Source organism: Hyperoodon ampullatus (assembly GCF_949752795.1).
Source record: "Hyperoodon ampullatus genome assembly, chromosome: 4".
Lineage (NCBI taxonomy): Eukaryota > Metazoa > Chordata > Mammalia > Artiodactyla > Ziphiidae > Hyperoodon > Hyperoodon ampullatus.
The window spans coordinates 73358014-73382221 of NC_136917.1; the positions used below are offsets into that span (position 1 = coordinate 73358014).

Below are 24208 nucleotides of genomic sequence, written 5' to 3' on the forward strand. Positions count from 1 at the left end.
TCCCAAGAAAAGCTCAAGAATGGGCAAGAATACAAAACTCACACATTATATGAAAATACAATCTCACCATCACTCTCCCAAAATTAATTGAAGACTTCATTTTATATTTCAGCATTCCACTTAAGTGACAAAACAACATTAATTAATTAAAGTCACAAAATAACACTTGGAGGTCTAATACTGTCAATACTGCTTGGTACTTCAGTTCCTTATAGGTGGGCAACAGTTAAGCATGTTATTAAAAGAAATATTATCATGATGTTTCTTTCCATTTTCAGGTCCAGTATTATTCATGTAGGAAGGATTAGAACAACAGTATTAACATTCTTAACAGGAAATTTAAACTCTACAGATTTGATCAAGAAAAACTAAAATCTGGGACTTCCCTGGTGGTCCAGTGGTTAAGAATCCATCTTGCAACGTAGGGGACACTGTCGATCCCTGGTCGGGGACCAAAGATCCCATAAGCTGCGGGGCAACTAAGCCCGTACACCACAGCTAGAGAGCCCAAGTGTCACACTACAGAGCCCATGTACTATGGAGCCCATGTGCCACAACTAGAGGGAAGCCTGCACACCGCAACGAAAGACCCCATGTGCTGCAACTAAGACCATTAAAAAAAAAGAAAGAAAAACTAAAATCTGATTAGAAATATTAAGTACAGAATTATCACATAGGCTACGTTCTTTTCCAAGGAAGTTTTGCTTTCAGGCATTCTTAACCTTTAGCACAAATGCTTATACTTCTAGCTCAGCAGTTCTCAACACATGGTCTGCAGACACTTAGGGACAGGAGTAGGTGGTCCATGAGACTCTTTCAGGAGGGCAGTGACATCAAAATTATTTTTATAACACCAAGATGTTATTTACCTTTTTCACTCTCATTCTCTCACAAGTGAAAGCCAAGTTTTCCAGAGGCTACGTGAATGTGATATGGCAATGAATTGAAGTCAGAATCCATTGTTTTTTTAAGCCAGACATTAACGAGATGTGCACAACATGTAAAACAAGGCCACTTTTCTCAAATTTGGAAAATAGCATTAGTTGTGATTTTAAAATACTATTGTTGTTATTTTAAAATGAATACAGCAATATTTTTATATTTGTTTTAATTTCTCATATGATAAATATCAATAGCTATAACCCACAATAACAAAAGCCCTCTGGGATCCTCAAAAAGTTTTAGTAGTCTAAAAGGATCATGAGACCCAAAAGTTTGAGAATTACTGTTCTGTCTGATTAGGAAGCCCTGATATGAACAAACAGGTGCAATCAGTTCCAAACTTGGTAACAGTCATTCCATTAAAATACCACATCACCCACATTTAGTAATATTCTAGCAATTAACCCCAAATAAAAGGAAAAGCCACCCCACTGTAAAAGAGTCCTTTCAGTGATAATTCTATTTACACATTTAAAAATTAGTCTTAATTTCAAAGAACATTAAAAAGTAACATCACCTACAAACAAGTAATGTTTATTATAATATATGGAATATTGAATAAATATTATATATTATATATTATTCAGTTACTATCCTCTTTAGGCATAAACAGTTAAGAAAAAATGGATTCTCTATTACCATTTTTACCCCCAATCTGCAAGCTTACAAATCTGTTCTTCTCACAATATGCTTCTTTATATTTAAATCAAAAATAAAAATAAAACATGAAATCATATTATTTTTCATGGCTTTATACTTCTTATGATTACATAGGGAATTACAAAAATGATGCTGTATTTCAGAAAATTAAGTCCTTCATTACCATTTAGTTATACCCTATTCAAAAATAAGGTCTGTTTTTTATGTAAAATTATTGTGTATTAATTAATCACTGAAAATATTAATAGTATAATTACCACACAACATAAACTATCCTAATACCTGGACCATATAAACCAAATTAAAACCACTATCGGTTAACCTTTCTTTCTTATATTGATAATGCATAGCATTCTTTAAACACACACGTTCTCCATAAACTACAAATTTAACAGAAAAACTTTGTACACTTCTATCCAACAGTACCAATATACATATTCACATATAAATTAGTAAAAGTTTAGCAATGCATAACTTATAGAAATTCCCATACAGAAAGGCCTCTAAAAAGAGATAGAAATATTACATTCACTTAAGAGGTCTCCTAAATGCATTTAAGCTAATACAGAAAAAAGGAAGTCTAAGAAGCTGCTACATAAACTGTTGGTTATTTAGGCTGAAATAAGTCTACACTAACCACCACCTCACCTGTATAGTATTCTTCATTATTTCTGTTAATACCAAAATATAACAGGTAATGTTCTAATTATTTTATTCACTTAACTTCCATGGTTTTGACAATATTTTCTTTCTTTTTTCTCAAAAAGACACTTATAAGATATATAGAAAGAGCAGAATTTCTTAAATTCTTTTTTTTTTTTTTTTTTTTGCGATACGCGGGCCTCTCACTGCCGTGGCCTCTCCCGTTGCGGAGCACAGACTCTGGACACGCAGGCTCAGCGGCCATGGCTCACGGGCCCAGCCACTCCGCGGCATGTGGAATCTTCCCGGACCGGGGCACGAACCCATGTCCCCTGCATCGGCAGGCAGACTCTCAACCACTGCGCCACGAGGGAAGCCCGAATTTCTTAAATTCTTAAAACATGGTCAGAGAAACTCTAATCTGCCAACTTAATGAATAAATTTTAGAAATTATTTAATGCATATACCCACATTTAAAAGGCTTATACTATTACCTACAACCTTTCTCAAAAGTGAACAGTATGATAAAGTGTTCATACAATATGGAACCACCAAAGCCCACTTAGCTAGGAGACAGGGCTAAATACACCAATAAACAAGACATAAACCAAGAAGGCAGAAAGGTCAGTATAAAGAATGAAGAGAAGTTTTTCTAATTCTTAGAAGGCAATACTATGACAAGTGTTAATTTTAGAAACAGCCACTGCTGCTATTATCAAATTATTTTTTAGAACTACACAGTTCAGGCAACATCAAAAAGTCAAGCCATGCTTGCTTCGGCAGCACATATACTAAAATTGGAACGATACAGAGAAGATTAGCATGGCCCCTGCGCAAGGATGACATGCAAATTCGTGAAGCGTTCCATATTTTTATACACAAAAATAAACTCAAAATGGATTAAAGACCTAAATATAAGGCCAGACACCATCAAACTCTTAGAGGAAAACATAGACAGAACATTCTGTGACATAAACCACAGCAAGATGCTTTTTGACCCACCTCCTAGAGAAATGGAAATAAAAACAAAAATAAGTAAATGGGACCTAATGAAACTTAAAAGCTTTTGCACAGTAAAGGAAACCATAAACAAGACGAAAAGACAACCCTCAGATGGGAGAAAATATTTGCAAATGAAGCAACTGACAAAGGATTAATCTCCAAAATATACAAGCAACTCATGCAGCTCGATATCAAAAAAACAAACAACCCAATCCAAAAATGGGCAGAAGACCTAAATAGACATTTCTCCAAATAAAATATACAGATTGACAAAAAACACATGAAAGAATGCTCAACATCATTAATCATTAGAGAAATGCAAATCAAAACTACAATGAGATATCATCTCACACCAGTCAGAATGGCCATCATCAAAAAATCTAGAAACGATAAATGCTGGAGAGGGTGTGGAGAAAAGGAACCCTCTGGCACTGCTGGTGGGAATGTAAATTGATACAGCCACTACAGAGAACAGTATGGAGGTTCCTTAAAAAACTAAAAATAGAACTACCATACGACCCAGCAATCCCACTACTGGGCATATACCCTGAGAAAACCATAATTCAAAAAGAGTCATGTACCAAAATGTTCATTGCAGCTCTATTTACAATAGCCAGGACATGGAAGCAAACTAAGTGTCCATCAACAGATGAATGGATAAAGAAGATGTGGCACATATATACAATGGAATATTACTCCGCCATAAAAAGGAACGAAACTGAGTTATTTGTAGTGAGGTGGATGGTACTCCAATAAAGATGTTAAAAATAAATTTTTAAAAAAAGGCAAGCCACTCGAGAAAAAATTATTTAACAATTTAACATATGCATGGTCTCAAATAGTATATTTAACATCATTTCCATAGTTAGAGATCTTCCAAGAATAGTAATTTATGACAGGAAAAAAAAGGTTATTTGACTTTCTGTGATGAAGTATAAGCTGATAAAGAAATTCCAAGGAATAAATGATTGCAAATTAGGTCAATATGGCCTATATAAACCATCTGATGTCAAGGAAATAATTTAAGACACAGAAGCATTATTTGGAATCACAGATCTTCAAAAAATTTTTCCCCATACATTGCAAACTATGTCTCATGCATTTTCATGAAGTATCATATCAACAATTCAACTATACTTTTTTTCAAGTAAATAAAACAAAAACTGAATTAACTCTAATAATTAAAACCTATGCTTCTCTAGAAAGTGATTATTTTTAGGCAGCTGAATTGTACAGTCAGTTAATAACTACCTGCATATGCCCTTGGTTTATCGTTTCTGATCATTTAAAAATTACTCATCACTGACTTTTTTTCCTTCTATGTCTGGATCTCTAAAATTAAATTTACCTAATCATAGGGTGATACAAATGATATTAATTAAAATAAATAAATTTTTGAAATTACATGGTTATGTCTATTTGTCAAAAGTGGAATAAACTCAAAATGTAATAATATCATTTTACATAATATTAATATATGAAACTTTAAACATACGATCACGAAAGCTAAAAAGCTATAGGAAATATTGGAGATTATGTACTGCAACTTCACATCTGATGATAGAAAACAGTCTATTATTCTTATTAAAGAATTTACCATTTCAACCATTTACCAAGGGCCTACAATTGTCAATCATTCTGCTCAGTTTCAAGGATAAAAAGATGATTCTCACTGCCCTCAAAGAGTTCAAATTTTAATGGAGGAGAGAGACATAAGCAAATATAAATATAATATGGTATGATGAAAGAAAAATGAAGATGTATTCAAAATAATTTCAAGTCAAAGAAGAAGCTTTTTCTGGAATGAAACAGATACCAGAAAATGCACTGCAAAAGAGGAGACACTTTAGCTGGGAACTGAAGAAAGAATTCACTGAGAAAGAAAGACATTCCAGAAAGAAGAATACAGATATATGAAAATAATAAGATCTATTCAGAGAACACTAAGTTTAGTGCAACTAAAAAGTGGGTCGAGTAGAAAGAGAAAGAAATGTGGACTTTATACTAAATGACAAGTCTCTAAGAGGAATGAAGGGAAGAAGGAAGTGAGATGCACAAAAAGAAGCCCAATTCAAAAAAAAGGTGACAATGAAGACTGGGAGAAGAGAATGAAGTCAAGAGATCTCTTAAGAGACATAACTGATGGACCTTTTTGATGATTATCCCAAAAAGACAAAATTAAAGGTGACTAACACTTTCAGCTTGAATGGGTGAGCCACTAATGGAACAAGATAATCCAGAAAAACAAACAGGTCTTTTGGAAGAGAGAGAAATCATTGGAAAAGTAAGGGGAAAGAAGATAGGGAGAGAAATTCTGGGTATATAGAATTTCTGATTCTAGTAGGGACATACATGTATGACTAGATTTTAAGAATGAAGGCCAGGATAAAGAATTGGAAATTATCCTTATATAGATGGTAATTTCATCCTTTCCTTCCTCCCTCCTGTTACAAAAAAATCCAGAATCATAAAAATGAAAGCCACATACTAAAAACACAAGGAAGAAGCTAGAGTGAGCCTGATTCCTTACTTCTGTGTAGCCATATCAATCTTACAATTGTCCACTTCAGGACTCCTTGTTTATTTTTCCTCACATAACATTGCTTTACTTGTTTAAGCTACTGCTGTCATGATTTTTGATACTGACAGTCAAATTTATTCTTACCCAATGCAGTGGTCATCATGGTTTTGCCTATGTTCCTCTTCTCTTGACACACTCTACACTCTCCTATGGGAGACCTCATCGATTCCCTTAGCTTTAAAAACCACCTATGTGTTGATGACTCCCAAATCTAGATCTTCATTTTACTCAATAAATGCTGAGTGGATATTACAAAACAAGACCATTTGAAACATTAAATTTTTGCTATCAGAGAAAGTGATAATGGTATAAAACAATATTCTAATCCTATGGAAAGCTATAAATAAGATAAAGAGTCAACCCTCATATGCACACTGCAGTAAAGCTGTACAGTCCTACTGTATATATGTAACAGATTCAGTGAACAAATAAGAGAGAAAAGTGGGATACTGCCAGGAAGATTAGATAAGGACAAAGACTTACAGGAGAATCAAAATCTAGAGAGTAGAACTAGATAAACTGTATATTATTTCACAGATATCTCAGTAAATTCTAAATAAATCTGTTTTAATTTGTTTTTGCTGTGGCAAAATATACATAATAGAAAATTTATCATTTTAACCATTTTTTTTTTTTTTTTTTTTTTTTTTTTTTTTTTTTTTTTTTTTGTGGTACGCGGGCCTCTCACTGTTGTGGCCTCTCCCGTTGCGGAGCACAGGCTCCGGATGCGCAGGCCCAGCAGCCATGGCTCACGGGCCCAGCCGCTCCGCGGCATATGGGATCCTCCCAGACCGGGGCACGAACCCGTATCCCCTGCATCGGCAGGCGGGCTCTCAACCACTGCGCCACCAGGGAGGCCCCAACCATTTTTAAATGTACAGTTCAGTGGCATCATGTATAGTCACATTGTTGTGCAACCACCTCCACTATCCACCTCCAGAACTTTTTCATCATCCCAGACTGAAACTCTATACCCATTAAACAATATTTTCCCACTCCCCTCTCCTCTCAGCCCCTGGCAACCACCATTCTGCATTCCGTCTCTATGAATCTGACTACTCTGGGTATCTCAAAAAGTGGAATCACACAGCATTTATCCTTTTGTGACTAGCTTACTTCATTTAGCATAACGTTCTCAAGGTTCCTCTATATTGTAGCACGTGTCAGAATTTTCTTCCTTTTAGGGCTGAATAATATTCCCTTCTATATATATAAGCACACTTTGTACATCCATTCAAAGTTGTTTCCACCTTTTGGCTATTGCAAATCACACTGCTATGAACATGGGTGTACAACTATCTGTTTAAGTCCCTGCTTTCAGTTCTTTTATGCATATAATTAGAAGTGGAACTGCTGGATCAAATGGTAATTCTATGTTTAATTTTTTGAGGAACAGTCGTACTGTTTTCCACAGCAGCTGCAGCAATCCACATTCCCACCAGTAATGCACAAAGATCCCAATTTCTCCACATTCACACCAACACTAGTTGTTTACTGGTTTTCGGTTTGCTTTTCCTTTATTTAGTTAATAACAGCCACCCTAATGCGTGTGAAGTGGTATGTCTTTGTGGTTTTGACTTACATTTTCCTAATGATTAGTGATATTCAGCATCTTTTCATGCGCTTATTGGTCATTTGTATATCTACCTTCTTTAGAAAAATGTCTATTCAAGTTCTGTGCCCACTTTAAAGTTGGATTGTTTGTATTTTTGTTGTTGAGTTTTAGGACTTCTTTATATATTCTGAATAGTGATTAAATATATCTAATTTTAAAATTTTGTTTATTTTATTTATTTTTGGCTGCATTGGGTCTTCATTGCTGTGCACGGGCTTTCTTTAGTTGCCAAGAGTGGGGGCTACTCTTTGTTGTGCTGGGCGGGCTGCTCATTGTGGTGGCTTCTCTTGTTGCGGAGCACAGGCTCCAGAGCGCAGGCTCAGTAGTTGTGGCGCACGGGCTTAGTTGCTCCGCAGCATGTGGCATCTTCCCGGACCAGGGCTCAAACCCATGTCCCCTGCACTGGCAGGTGAATTCTTAACCACTGCACCACAAGGGAAGCCCAGTATATCTATTTTTAAAGAGAACACTAACAAGCAAGTTGCTACTTAAATGAAACTTACAATATCATAAAAGAATTACAGATTAAATTACTATGAATGCACCACTTGTGATTAAGAGCAGTCTGAAAATACAATCCTTTCAAGTAGCAATTCCAAAATCAAATAATTTTTAAGTCATCAGTCTCTCCTCAAAACAATTAAACACTCTTGTTTTTCTATAAAGCTCACGAGTACTCAAAAGTGTTTTTAAAATTCGTGATTGATAAAAACACTAACAAGTGACTAAAATTCACATGATTCACATGAAACACTCAAAACTACACACACCTGTCAGAGTTTCAGAGCCACCATAGCACACACCTTCAAGCAATAACACTCATATTTCAATTTATGTAAGTGCTATGCCCTGGAGTACAGGGGAGCACCCTTATATATGCAGACTAAATGGCGGTCCCTGGAGTCGTGGGGCACAACAGCCCTTTGGCATTCAAGTGCTAACAGATGTATGTTCCACTTTATTATTACTATCCCTGACATAAATTTTAAAGTTAAAAAAAGTAAAGAATATAATAATAAAAGTAAGTGCACCATGGTATTCAATTCAATGACTCCCTAAACTCCAAATTAACTTACTCATTCTTATCCAATTAAAGTATTCAATCCTATTTTTCCAAATGATAGTTTTACTACTTAAGTAGATAGATCTCTTATTTTCATCTCCCCAGCATCCAATCTTCCTTCTTCTGGTAACACCTCAATTTCCCATTAGACAACACCTCTCCCCATTCTCAGTCCCTGAACTTCACAGGTAGTGCCTGTGATGAGTAAGTCTGGGCAATCAAATTCAGTGATTAAATCATTAGACACAAAATAAAACAGTAAGATTCAGTCCTAGAACTTTTGTTGAAATTTTTAGCTAACAGATACTTTTAAAATTGCTAAGCTGGGCTGTTGGTAAGCACCTTTGCCATCTCATAAGAAGGGCCAATCAGAGAAAAAAGCTTACACATACACAAAAAGGCAGAGAGCATAAAGACAAACTCAAGAATGTCCCTGATGACAGTTATTGCAATGTCTTATAGCTAAGTCCTTTCCCTGAATTTACAGTACATAAGTCAATAAACTCCTTTTTTTTTTTCCACTTAGCTTCTTAGGGCTTTCTGTCACTTGCCAGTCATTTACATCTCAGTTGTCAGTGGTAATTTTGATAAGTTTTGATAAGTCCTGATAATTTTGATAAGTCCTGGAGGCCTGTGTGTATCAGACTTAAACATGCATTATAGAACGTTTATAATGATAAAAACATTATTACAAAATGTCAACTTATTGTCCCCACAATGACTACTCATTCGGAAAGTATGCTCTTAGGAAAAAAAAGAAAGCAAAATTGATAATGTATTAAAAAATGTACAACTCTACCAAGTAGAATGTAAACATGTGCTTACAAAAAAAACACATGAAAAAATTCCATTTTATTAAATCTGGGGAAACAAAATATCCCTACTTGATAAGAAATTGTATGTATAAAATCATTACAGTTAGAATAGTAGTGAACAGAAAAAGTGGAGTTGAGAGAAACGTTAACATAAAGTAAATGCAATGTAAAACGGGAAATTTTCTCATTAGTTTTTTCCAATGGCACAAAATATCCATTCTCACTTAGATTTAGAGTTTATGTAAAAATATACCTGTATTAATTTCCTACAGCCACTGTTAATTACTACACACCTGTGGCTTAAAATAACAAAAATTTATTTTCTCACAGTTCTGGAGACCAAACATTTGAAATCAGTTTCAACAGGCTGAATCAAGGAGGTTCTATAGGACAATCCTATACCAGGTTTTCATGGCTGCCAGCATTCCTTGGCTTATGGCTATATCACTCCAATCTTGGCCTCTGTAGCCACTTTGCCTTCTCCTCTTCTGTGTACGTTAATGGTTCTTCTGACTCTCTTTTACAAGGACATTTGTGACTGCATTTAGGGGCCACCAGATAACCCAGAATAACCTCCTGATCTCAAGATCCTTAACTTAATCATACCTGTGGAGTCTTTACTATAAGGTAACATTTACAGATTCCAGGGATTATGATATGGATATTTTTTATGCAGCCATTTTTCAGCCTACCACCATGTTATAAGTCATTTCAATAACTATAATACCATCAAAAAGGCTAAGCACCTGGAAACTATATGCACCTTATATTCTCAAATTAAATTTTTTTACAATGTTCTCTATTTATATTAGTACCAGCACAAAAAGCTCCAAAAATGTCATATTTAGAATAAAAAGGGAAGACTCTAGTAAGAAAATATCTACTAAGCATTGCCTTAAGAAGTGATTAATATTAACTAAATTTAACATACTATTCTTTGAAACTACAGAGTTATTATCATGACAATCTGTTTTATTACAAATTTAAAAATTAATATAAGACTTTACCTCCAGATCCTAACTGCTTGTAGAATCTGTATTCCAAATGTAGTTGTGGTGCTCTGGATTTCATGGGCTCCTAATTAAAAAAAAAACAAGCATCAACAAAAAATATTTAAGTTATTAAAATATCACTAGGCCCCAATTCCGAATTTATAAATCTTGGTGTCAACTCTTTTTTTTTTTTTTTTTTTTGGCATTCCAAGCATTGTTCCTTGTAATATCTCAACGTTTTGCCTTGATTAAAATACAATCTGAGACAGAGTAAAACTGTGTTCAACAATTTCCACAAATACATATAGTATCCATACATATGGAAAGACCCACCTCAATAAAGCAAAATAATATTTAATATTTCAAACATTCAGAAGCATATGAATGCATTAGAAAAGGTCTTTAGAAGCTACATAATAAACCAGTAGTTAACTCAGGAGAGGGATCTAGGTTTGAGTAAGGTCAAAGGTGAATTTTTAATTTCTGTTGGTTTTTTTATTAAAGATCAAATATATATATATATTTTTAGACAGTAAATATGGTCTATTTTTGCTTTTTTCCAATAAAATACATTTGATCACTTTTTTTTAATACAGCAGGTTCTCATTAGTCATCCATTTAATACACATCAGTGTATACATGTCAATCCCAACAGCCCAATTCATCACACCACCACCACCACCCCCCGCTGCTTGCCCCCCTTGGTGTGCATACGTTTATTCTCTATATCTGTGTCTCAATTTCTACCCTGAAAACCGGTTCATTCGTACCATTTTTCTAGGTTCCACATATATGCATTAATATATGATATTTGTTTTTCTCTTTCTGACTTACTTCACTATGTATGACAGTCTCTAGATCCATCCACGTCTCAACAAATGACCCAATTTTGTTCCTTTTTATGGCTGAGTAATATTCCATTGTATATATGTACCACTTCTTCTTTATCCATTCGTCTGTTGATGGGCATTTAGGTTGCTTCCATGACCTGGCTATTGTAAATAGTGCTGCAATGAACATTGGGGTGCATGTGCCTTTTTTTTTTTTAACATCTTTATTAGGGTATAATTGCTTTACAATGGTGTGTCAGTTTCTGCTTTATAACAAACTGAATCAGTTATACATATACATATATCCCCATATCTCTTCCCTCTTGCATCTCCCTCCCTCCCACCCTCCTGATCCCACCCCTCTAGGAGGCCACAAAGCACCAAGCTGATGTCCCTGTGCTATGTGGCTCCTTCCCCCTAGCTACCTATTTTGTTTGGTACTGTATATATGTCCATGACACTGTCTAACTTTGTCCCAGCTTACCCTTCCCCCTCCACGTATCCTCAAGTCCATTCTCTAGTAGGTCTGCATCTTTATTCCCATCTTGCCCCTAGGTTCTTCTGATCATTTTCTTTTATTTTTTTTTAGATTCCATATATATGTGTTAGCATACGGTATTTATTTTTCTCTTTCTGACTTACTTCACTCTGTATGACAGTCTCTAGGTCCATCCACCTCACTACAAATAACTCAGTTTCGTTCCTTTTTTTGGCTAAGTAATATTCAATTGTATATATGGGCCACATCTTCTTTATCCATTCATCTGTTGATGGACGCTTAGGTTGCTTACATGTCCTGGTAAATAGAGCTGCAATGAACATATTGGTACATGACTCCTTTTGAATTATGGTTTTCTCAGGGTATATGCCCAGTAGTGGGATTGCTGGATCATATGGCAATTCTATTTTTATTTTTTAAGGAACCTCCATACTGTTCTCCATAGTGGCTGTATCAATTTACATTCCCACCAACAGTGCAAGAGGAACCTTCATTTTCTGATGAAGCCCATTCTAACTGGTGTGAGGTGATACCTCACTGTAGTTTTAATTTGCATTTCTCTAACAATTAGTGATGCTGAGCAGCTTTTCATGTGCTTCTTGGCCATCTGTACGTCTTCTTTGGAGAAATGACTACTTAGGTTTTCTGCCCATTTTTGGATTGGGTTGTTTGTTTTTTTAATATCGAGCTGCATGAGCCGTTTATATATTTGGGAGATTAATTGTCAGTTGCTTCTTTAGCAAATATTTTCTCCCATTCTGAGGGTTGTCTTTTCGTCTTCTTTATGGTTTCCTTTGCTATGCAAAAGCTTTTAAGTTTCATTAGGTCCCATTTGTTTATTTTTGTTTTTATTTCCATTACTCTAGGAGGTGGATCAAAAAAGATCTTGCTGTGATCTATGTCAAAGAGTGCTCTTCCTATGTTTTCCTCTAAGACTTTTATAGTGTCCGGTCTTACATTTAGGTCTCAAATCCATTTTGAGTTTATTTTTGTGTATGGTGTTAGAGAGTGCTCTAATTTCATTCTTTTCCATGTAGCTCTCCAGTTTTCCCACCACTTATAAGCACCACTTATTGAAGAGACTGTCTTTTCTCCATTGTATATCCTTGCCTCCTTTGTCATAGATTAGTTGGCCATACGTGCGTAGGTTTACCTCTGAGCTTTCTACCTGTTCCATTGATCTATGTTTCTGTTCTTCTGCCAGTACCATATTGTCTTGATTACTGTAGCTTTGTAGTATAGTCTGAAGTCAGGGAGTCTGATTCCTCCAGCTCCGTTTTTTTCCCTCAAGACTGCTTTGGCTATTCAGGGTCTTTTGTGTCTCCATACAAATTTTAAGATTTTTTGTTCTAGTTCCATAAAAAATGCCATTGGTAATTTGATAGGGATTGCATTCAATGTGTAGATTGCTTTGGGTAGTATAGTCATTTTCACAATATTGATTCTTCCAATCCAAGAACATGGTATATCTCTCCACCTGTTGGTATCATCTTTAATTTCTTTCATCAGTGTCTTATAGTTTTCTGCATACAGGTCTTTTGTCTCCCTAGGTAGGTTTATTCCTAGGTATTTTATTCTTTTTGTTGCAATCGTAAATGGGAGTGTTTCCTTAATTTCTCTTTCAGATTTTTCATCATTAGTGTATAGGAATGCCAGAGATTTCTGTGCATTTATTTTGTATCCTGCAACTTTACCAAATTCACTGATTAGCTCTAGTAGTTTCCTGGTGGCATCTTTAGGATTCTCTGTGTATAGTACCATGTCATCTGCAAACAGTGACAGTTTTACTTCTTCTTTTCCAATTTGAATTCTTTTTATTTCTTTTTCTTCTCTGACTGCCGAGGCTAGGATTTCCAAAGCTATGTTGAATAATAGTGGTGAGAGGGGACATCCTTTTCCTGTTCCTGATCTTAGAGGAAATGCTTTCAGTTCTTCACCATTGAGAATGATGTTTGGTGTGGGTCTGTCATATATGGCCTTTATTATGTTGAGGTAGGTTCCCTCTATGCCCACTTTCTGGAGAGTTTTTATCATAAATGGGTGTTCAATGTTGTCAAAAGCTTTCTCTGCATCTATCGAGATGATCATATGGTTTTTATTCTTCAATTTGTTAATATGGTGTATCACATTGATTGATTTGAATATATTGAAGAATCCTTGCATCCCTGGGATAAATCCCACTTGATCATGGTGTATGATCCTTTTAATGTGCTGTTGGATTCTGTTTGCTAGTATTTTGTTGAGGATTTTTGCATATACATTCATCAGTGATATTGGTCTGTAATTTTCTTTTTTTGTAGTATCTTTGTCTGGTTTTGGTATCAGGGTGATGGTGGCCTCACAGAATGAGTTTGGGACTGTTCCTTCCTCCGAAATTTTTTGGAAGAGCTTGAGAAGGATGGGTGTTAGCTCTTCTCTAAATGTTTGATAGAATTCACCTGTGAAGCCATCTGGTCCTGGACTTTTGTTTGTTGAAAGATCTTTAATCACAGTTTCTATTTCATTACTTGTGATTGGTCTGTTTATATTTTCTATTTCCTCCTGGTTCAGCCTTGGAAGGTTATACCTTTCTAAGAATTTGTCAATTTCTTCTAGGCTGTCCATTTTATTGGCATAGAGTTCCTTGTAGTAGTGTCTTAGGATGCTTTGTATTTCTGTGGGGTCTGGTGTCACTTCTCCTTTTTCATTTCTAATTTTATTGATTTGAGTCCTCTCCCTCTTTTTCTTGATGAGTGTGGCTAATGGTTTATCAATTTTGTTTATCTTCTCAAAGAACCAGCTTTTACTTTTATTGATCTTTGCTATTGTTTTCTTTGTTTCTATTTCATTTATTACTTCTCTGATCTTTATCATTTCTTTCCTTCTGCTAACTTTGGGTTTTGTTTGTTCTTCTCTCTCTAGTTCCTTTAGGTGTAAGGTTAGATTATTTATTTGAGATTTCTCTTGTTTCTTGAGGTAGGCTTGTATAGCTATATACTTCCCTCTTATAACTGCTTTTGCTGCATCCCATAGGTTTTGGATTGTCGTGTTTTCATTGTCATTTGTCTCTAGGTACTGTTTGATTTCCTCTTTGATTTTTTCAGAGATCTCTTGGTTATTTAGTAACGTAGTGTTTAGCCTCCATGTGTTTGTGTTTTTTATGTTTTTTCCCCTGTAATTCATTTCTAAACTCATAGCATTGTGGTCAGAAAAGATGCTTGATATGATTTCAATTTTCTTAAATTTACTGTGGTTTGATTTGTGACCCAAGATGTGATCTATCCAGGAGAATGTTCTGTGCGCACTTGAGAAGAAAGTGTAATCTGCTGTTTTTGGGTGGAATGTCCTGTAAATATCAATTAGATCTATCTGGTCTATTGTGTCATTTAAAGCTACTGTTTCCTTATTTATTTTCATTTTGGATGATCTGTCCATTGGTGTACGTGAGGTGTTAAAGTCCCCCACTATTACTGTGTTACTGTCGATTTCCTCTTTTACAGCTGTTAGCAGTTGCCTTATGTATTGAGGTGCTCCTGTGTTGGGTGCATATATATTTATAATTGTTATATCTTCTTCTTGGATTGATCCCTTGATCATTATGAAGTGTCCTTCCTTGTCTCTTGTAACATTCTTGGTTTTCAAGTGTATTTTATCTGATATGAGTATTGCTACTCCAGCTTTCTTTTGATTTCCATTTGCATGGAACATCGTTTTCCATCTCCTCACTTTCAGTCTGTATGTGTCCCTAGGTCTGAAGTGGGTCTCTTGTAGACAGCATATATATGGGTCTTGTTTTTGTATCCATTCAGCAAGCCTGTTTCTTTTGGTTGGAGCATTTAAACCATTCACTTTTTTTTTTTTTTTTTTTTTTTTTTTTGGTGTGCGGGCCTCTCACCATTGTGGACTCTCCCGTTGCAGAGCACAGGCTCCGGACGCGCAGGCTCAGCGGCCATGGCTCACGGGCCCAGCCGCTCCGCAGCATGCGGGATCCTCCCGGACCGGGGCATGAACCCGCGTCCCCTGCATCGAGCAGGCGGACTCTCAACCACTGCGCCACCAGGGAAGCCCTAAACCATTCATGTTTAAGGTAATTATCGATATGTATGTTCCTATGACCATTTTCTTAATTGTTTTGGGTTTGTTTTTGTAGGTCTTTTTCTTCCCTTGTGTTTCCCACTTATAGAAGTTTCTTTACCATTTGTTGTAGAGCTGGTTTGGAGGTGCTGAATTCTTTAGCTTTTGCTTGTCTGTAAAGCTTTTGATTTCTCCATCGAATCTGAATGAGATCCTTGCCGGGTAGAGTAGTCTTGGTTGTAGGTTCTTCCCTTTCATCACTTTAAGTATATCATGCCACTCCCTTCTGGCTTGTACAGTTTCTGCTGAGAAATCAGTTAACCTTATGGGAGTTCCCTTGTACGTTATTTGTCATTTTTCCTTTGCTGCTTTCAATAATTTTTCTTTGTCTTTAATTTTTGCCAGTTTGATTACTATGTGTCTGAGAGGGTTTCTCCTTGGGTTTATCCTGTATGGGACTCTGCACTTCCTGGACTTGGGTGGCTATTTCCTTTCCCATGTTAGGGAAGTTTTCGACTATAATCTCTTCAAATATTTTCTCGGGTCCTTTCTCTCTCTCTTCTCCTTCTGCAACTCCTATAATGCGAATGTTGTTGCATTTAATGTTGTCCCAGAGGTCTCTTAGGCTGTCTTCATTTCTTTTCGTTCTTTTTTCTTTATTCTGTTCTGCAGCAGTGAATTCCACCAATCTGTCTTCCAGGTCACTTATCCATTCTTCTGCCTCAGTTATTCTGCTATTGATTCCTTTTAGTGTAGTTTTCATTTCAGCTATTGTATTGTTCATCTCTGTTTGTTTGTTCTTTAATTCTTCTAGGTCTTTGTTAAACATTTCTTGCATCTTCTCTATCTTTGCCTCCCCTCTTTTTCCAAAGTCTTGGATCATCTTCACTATCATTATTCTGAATTCTTTTTCTGGAAGGTTGCCTATCTCCACTTCATTTAGTTATTTTCCTGGGGGTTTATCTTGTTCCTTCATCTGGTACATAGCCCTCTGCCTTTTCATCTTGTCTATCCTTCTGTGAATGTGGTTTTTGTTCCACAGGCTGCAGGATTGTAGTTCTTCTTGCTTCTGCTCTCTGTCCTCTGGTGGATGAGGCTATCTAAGAGGCTTGTGTACGTTTCCTGATGGGAGGGACTCTCAACTCTTCTATAATGTAATACTCTATTAGTCATCTTTGTCTCCCTAAGGTTAAATCCAGATAGTCAACTTTAAGCGCAGCGTAAAATAAATTAATGCCGTAAATGTACACAAGGTTAAGTGGCTATTAGATTAAGCATTAGGGAAATCTGTGTTTGACTCTTTGTCCCTGAAGAAGAGTATACTGTGAACATTCATGACTAGAATGGTGGCCCTGATACTATTTCTCCTGTTCCCAGGAATTCACCTCTAAACTATATATTTCTAATGTAAAGAAAAGTAAGAAATTACAGAAAAGTAAGAAAGAACAAAGACGGAGATAGGAAAATTCTGATAGTAACAACAATATATATTTTTTTAATTTTTAGCTGGAGTACAGCTTACAATAAAACACACAGTTCCTAAGTATTAGGCCCATGAGCTTTGTAAATTGTATATATCCCTGCAACCACCATCTCAAGAAACCTTTAGCCTCTAAAGTTTAAAGCATTTCTATCACCCTTCTCTCAGAGATAATCACTTTTGGACTTCTATCACCTTTGGATTTGTTTTGTCCGTAGTTGGATTTCATACAAATGACATTATACAATGTATGTTTTACATGTATGTGTCTGCCTTTTTTCCTTCAACATAATGTTTTTGAGATTTTTACACACACACACAAACACACACACACACACAGAGAACATAAACAGAAGCAAAATAGATTTAACATATAAGAAATAATAAATGTGTGAAAATATTTGCAGGAAACAAAACTATAACAGAGTAATAACACAGGAAAATTGAACAAGATTCAACAGGAAAGTACAGCAAGGTAACAAAATTTAAACAGAACCAACAAAACTTCAAGAAGTACAAAAAACTACGATAACAAAATTTAAAACTAATCTACCAGCATATTAACAAAACAGAAAAGATAATTTGGAAACTGGGAGATAGAAAAATGTCTAAAGAATGAGAAAACTTTGTAGACTGCATGTATATAAAGTATACAAAATGCATTATGAAGGAGGAAAAATAGAAAATATAGGAAAAAGATTAGAGATCTGGACAATATAATGAGAAGGTCTAATACACATTTGACAAGTGTCTTGAGAGAAAAGTGAGCAGAGGCAATAACTGAAGAAATAAATGCAAGAACTGATGAAAGATAAACCAGAGATTCAAGAGGAATGTGAATCCCAAACAGAATAACTAAAATATTTATACTAAGATATATCGTAATGAAAGAACCAACGACAAAGACTTCAGATAAAGAACCTGTAAAATCCCCGTGGAACAATTATAATCATAAAGATTATTATAAGAGAAAACAATCAGCTTAGTTCTTGAGAGGCAGAATGGTAGGGTAGAACTCTAGTTAGAAGCACAGGCACTGAAACTAAATTGTATTGGGTTTGAATCCTAAATTCACTACTTACTAGCTGTTGTAGAGACTTTGGCAAGTTACTTAATCTTTTTGTACTTTTCAATTCCCTCATCTACGAAAGAGGGATAGAATATTCTTTCTCATTTTGTTTATATATACATATATATGACTTAAAATAGCTCCTTCCACATAGTGGAATTCTTCAGTTAACTATATAAAAGTATATAACCGTAAGATATAATGAAAGATGCCCACCCAGGCAATCACAAGTAAAATTAAATACATAACTTATTCAGTCACTAATATTCCCTAGGTAAAAACAGAAACCCAGATCTAACTTAGTTGAGTCAGTTCAACTTGATTCCAATACTTTACTAGCAGTAAAATTTTATTGTGCCACCATATAACAAAAGTCACCTCACCACAGGATGAATTTTTCATTATTCATGAACAACGGGTTACTATATAACTACAAACAACAAGATATGAGGGTGGTGGCTGAGGTCAAATTTAACAAATTAAACAAACTTGAAACAAACTATAAATACGAACTAGGGTAACATTAAATAAATGTGAAAACCTTTATAGGAGATAACAGAGCTAAAAGTAGTCACTGAAGTTTGCTCTCTGAACACCACTGTCAACAAGTAATGCCTTTATTTGTACCAATGTACAAAAATAAGATAGCACTGAAGGTATACAGACATAACATTTTCAAGTGGTTACTTTTTAGGCAAGTTCTGAACAAAATTATATTATCTCCTATAAACAGAGACAATAGATACAAACATAAGATACAAAAATATATATAAGGACACTTTATATATATATAATACATACACATACACACACACACACACACACACACACAAATATTTAGTAAACTAAGTACCAAACCACGGTCCAACAGTTTATGTGAAAAATTTTCTGCCCTGCCAATATACTTTTTGGATGAATCTGAGGCAAGCATGACTCTATACCATACTTCAACCTCAAAATACCACAAAGAGATCCAAAAATATTCCCAGTTCTCCCAAATACTGAATAACCACAATTATTATATGTAGTCCTGATCACTGTGCTTTAAAAAGGGATAAATCAGAGCAGAGAAAGAATGTCTGCCCACCAAAAAAAAGAAGAAAAATAAGGGGATAGTGATATGGCATGAAGGTAAACTAAAAAAATGTGACTTATGTGTGTATACATAAGAAGGCTAAAAGATGACATAATACATGTTTACTAAGGCATCAAAGATGTCAACAGGGTAAACAAGTTCCAAATCTGAAAATAACAGGACCTAAGGGTCACCAGTTAATGACTGAAATGGACAAGTAAAGGTCAGCCTAGAGGGGCTCCTATTTTGACACAATGGTTTATTTGCCCTAACATCAGTTAAATATCTGATAGATATCTGAAGCTACTCACTACGGGCCATCAATAACACAGAATATGGGTGTTGCCACACTTCCATCCTTGTGTGCCACCCCAACTCCCCACACCGTACAACATCTAGATCCCAGACCACTGGCCTAGAACATGGGAAAAGAAAGAAATCCAAAGAAAAAGTCAGCAGTGCCCATTCCCTGCATCCTGGGCCTCCCTATTGTGATTCACACAAACTAACTCCCCTTGTCCTGATTTCACACTCAGGAGGGAACCTTGTAATTTTAACTTAGCATTCTATGTATATCAGCCTACAGAAAGAAAACAGATTATTTATACTGATGTGGGCATTCTGGACCCATAATAGTAAAATATCTCACTGTAAGTTAGAAATTAACTCTTCCTAAATATTTACACCTCTGAGAGCTTGACTGATTGCATGAATTGATTAATACTGTGAATCCACTTCTGGTTAACAGTGACAATCTTAATAAGACAACCTAACCAGACTTTCTGTCATAAAGTCAAGGACCAGAATTTAAACCTAGGTGAACTCATGCCAGGTAAATGCCAGTGCCCACTCATATGTCAGCCAGCCAGTCTCTCCTGGTGGCACCACAACCCTTCTGTGCATTTTTATTTCCCAGTAAAAGTAAACAGCATTTGTTGCAGTGAAACTTGGTTTACACTCACAGGATACTTAAAATTAAGTAGCACCGTTTTCTATCTCATCCCCAAAGTTTTTTTTTTTTTATTTCTCCCACTTGCCTCTTCCTCAAATAGTCTCTCCTTCTATATTAAAGTCACATTACCCTAATAACAGTGGTTATATTGGCAGAGACAAGATTGAGACTGGCAGGCAGGCTGGGAAAACCAAGCCATGCTCAACCTCAAGGAAACATGGCTGGCAAACCAGATAGAACAGATATGCCAGCAGAAAGTTATATCTTAAAAAAATTCCCAGATCCCAACTATTCAAAAAAAAAGCTGCCTTATAGCTATCATACCAGGCACATTTGGGACTTCAAAACAGTCCCAGCGGAGTTTGCTTGCCTGTCTATCCACCGACATCAAGAATTTCTGAATCCTTGAAGGTCAAGCAATAGCCAAGTTTTACCAAATATAAAAACATCAACAGAAAAAGAGATGTTGGAAGGTACCTCAAATACATTTTCAAATAATGTAATCCTGAATACTAAGGACACCTTTGTCCAAGTGCTTGAATCAGGAAGAAAAATCTTGCATTCTAACTTTTATCTAATAAAAAATGCCAATACGCCAGCTTCTTTAAATTCAAAAAATTTTTAATTCAGTTCTATAATGCTGCCAAAGTAAAGGGATTAAGTTTTTGTAACACACAAAGACACAGATATCTTATATATACGTTATCATACACTTGAGGGGCATGATGATGCTAGGAGCTTAATAACAAAAGGTCAGTTACACTTACCACTTTCCCAATAAACACTCAAGTTAAAATGATATGAAAAAAAAGTAGTGAAAATGCAACTTAATCATTAAAGAAATAACAAGAAAATAATTAAAGAAAAATAAGAAACATGAACTTACCAGTTTAATTGCCACATATTCATTTGTATATAAATTTTTCCCTTGAAAAAAAAAGAAAAATGTCAGATTCTACCAGCAATGAATTTTTAAAGATACATTATGTAAAACTGTACTCTGGGGGCTCAGGGGAAGCACATAACACGTTTAAATGAAACATAGGTTTTTGCTTCCAACTATTTAGCAGAAGTCTCAATAACAAGGACATATTAAAATTTATGATCAACTCCATAACATATTTAGTATTTCACCTGGATTCAGAGTAGAAAGTAATACTAATAAATACTTTAGTCCATTTATTAAAAAAAAAAAGAAAAATTCTTATTTTGTTGGAATACTGCATACAATTTACAAAGTAATCAGTAGGCAAACACATGCTAAATTTCAAAACTAGAACCCTAGAGTACAAAATTCCTTTCTCCATCACCACCTCATTTTAAATCCTTCATTATTATGGGATGTGATCTTAATAGGGCTCATATGTAATCTAGTAAATAGATCAAATATATAGAAAAAAATCTGGAATACCTTTAAAATAAAATAAAATTTTAAAAGTATTATTCAATAATTGGCTTTGACAAACTAGTTAATTACTCTGAGGGGAAGAAGGGTTATTAAGAACTTGCCTTATAACCAAATTAAATTCCAGGTATTTTAAGAGTTATATATAAGCCATAAAACAAGAAAAAATATTTATCGGGCCAGTATATAGAAGCCTTTTTGAGCATTAAAAATAAATGGAAAAAGATTAAAAGATCAGAAGATTTTATACAGATTTGATAGCTTAAAATATTTTAAACTTTTGTAAGTTGAAAAAAACTATTATATACAAAGAACAGGTGAAAGACAAATCAGAATAAAGATTTAATATAATTAATATGTAAAGAATTCAAATAAATTACAGTAATCACTGGCACCAGCAAGTTGAAAATAATCTAGAAAATTCCAAGGGGTCAACATCTGTAGTTCAAGTAAAATACTATGGAGAATTAAGTATATGAAGAAAATGTGATACAGAAATTAATGTGTTTCTTTACAAGTACAGTTCATAGAATAAAAAATAGAACAATATTTGATTTCTAGATTTCCAGCATTCTTTCAATAAGCATGTACTATTTTTATAGTAAGAAAAACAAAACACTGATCGTTGTTGTTTTTAACTGTGATAGTAACTGGCCCTGGTCACACTGGCTACTTAACACAAAATAGGTAATCATCAACTTTCACACATGTGATTTTTCCAACATCATACTCCTAACTTCGTTTTATACAACAGCTAATAAATGGCAGTAAAACTTCTAGACAAAATTTCAGTCTTGGATATGCTGCCACAGTGAGCAGTATTTTCACCAAAAGAATCTTTGCCACAAGCAGTTTCGCAGCACAGCTAATTGCCCATGAGGCAATTTTGCTTGAAAAGATAAAACAATGAAAATAAAATTAAAAATGAACATTAAAAAGGACACATGAAAAACTAGTAATAAAATACTTTAAAGATTCTACTGTCAAAATGAAAATACAAAAAGTATCTGAATACATTTAAAACGTGTATAGATTCATGATTATAGTTGTATTATGGTATATCTGAGAAAAGGTGATACTTCCTTTGTCAAAGTCAATCATTAAGGATTCAGAATCTCATGTTGGACCTAAGTTCTCTACAACATAAAAAAACTAACTCTAAGTCTCCACAGATATCCCTGGAAATAAAATGAACAATCAAGGGATGCTCCTATTTATTATCAATATATGTAACCTATGTAACTGGTAGTAAATCTCTAGACTACATTTAAATGTTCCATCACATGACCAGTCTTTATGTTTTACCAAATCATCTAAGCCAGATTCTGTACCAAATACAAAAATTCTGTCTCCATAATGTTCTCCACTATCAAATAGCAAAAATTTTCACCATTTTCAAGAAACTTACACTCATCAGGAATCACGTAACCATTTCTTTATGGGGGATAGGAAGAGCTTGATTGTTCTTTTGCCTCCAACTTCTAATATTGCATGATAAATCTGATAAAGACAGCATTAGAGCACAAGCTGTTGTATCTAAATTAGCCAAAGAATTGACAATTAATGCTCTGGATGACTCTTGTGAGTTACTAGCTGCTTCTTTGTATTTGCTATAGCTTGGTAAGCTTTTGGTTTGAGGTGTGGCAGGGATGACTGTGTTCACTGAAGGATCTGCAAAGTGATGTTATCATTTTCTAGTATTGTATGCAATCTGGCTTTTCACTCTCTTATGTCATACCTCTAGTAAGTTTTCTTATCATTTTATTTTCTATCAAGTCAATATATGTAGTTGTTTTATTCACTATTTTAAGACCACCATGCTACTCGTCGCTATTTAGACCATTATGAGGCCTAAGATTTATATAAAATAAAAATATAAGGAGGTTAGGAGGTTGGGATAGACACACTATTATATATAACATAGATAACCAACAAGGACCCTCTGTATAGCACAGGGAACTCTACTCAATACTCTGTGATAACTTATATGGGAAAAGAATCTGAAAAAGAATAGATATACATATAACTAAATCACATTGCTGTACACCTGAAACATAACACTGTAAATCAAGTATACTCCAATATAAAATAAAAACAAAAATAAAAAATGAAAGCACTGCATCAGTGGAGAAGTGAAACCAAACTGTCAACCAGTCGAAACCAAACTGTCAAACCAAAATGTCAACCAGTTATTTTATCTTTTACAGCATTGAAACCAAATTGTCAATCAGTTATTTCACCCTTTACAGCAAAACTGCCTTATGGCCAATGAGTTGTATGGCCAAACAGTAAAACTGCTTGCAGCAAAGACTTATGGCGAAAATACCTAGAACTGTTGCCACCACTGTACAGCAGTGTTTGTTCATATAAATATTATAATGCTTTTCTGAGTTTTGTCCTTATTTTATAAAAATGAGCGGAAAAAAAAGCATTCATTCTAATGCTAAATAGCATGAGTCTCATAAACCCGTCACACTTATCACAAAGATGGAGCTGAATAGGAGTACCCAAAGTGGTGAATGCTAAGCTATAG

The 24208-nt window shown here is 34.9% G+C and overlaps 1 protein-coding gene across 6 annotated transcripts in view; it reads right to left on the minus strand.

The window, feature by feature from the left end:
- The window catches only part of CSNK1G3 (casein kinase 1 gamma 3), a gene marked incomplete at both ends in the record, with an annotated part of 88882 nt that overhangs the window by 58576 nt on the left and 6098 nt on the right, over positions 1 to 24208 (minus strand). For all 6 annotated transcript variants that reach the window (XM_079703422.1, XM_079703420.1, XM_079703419.1 and 3 more), the window contains 2 exons: positions 10328 to 10397; positions 21157 to 21197. In XM_079703422.1, coding sequence (XP_079559548.1) covers positions 10328 to 10397; positions 21157 to 21197 — 111 coding nt within the window. The remainder of the gene's footprint in view (positions 1 to 10327; positions 10398 to 21156; positions 21198 to 24208) is intronic.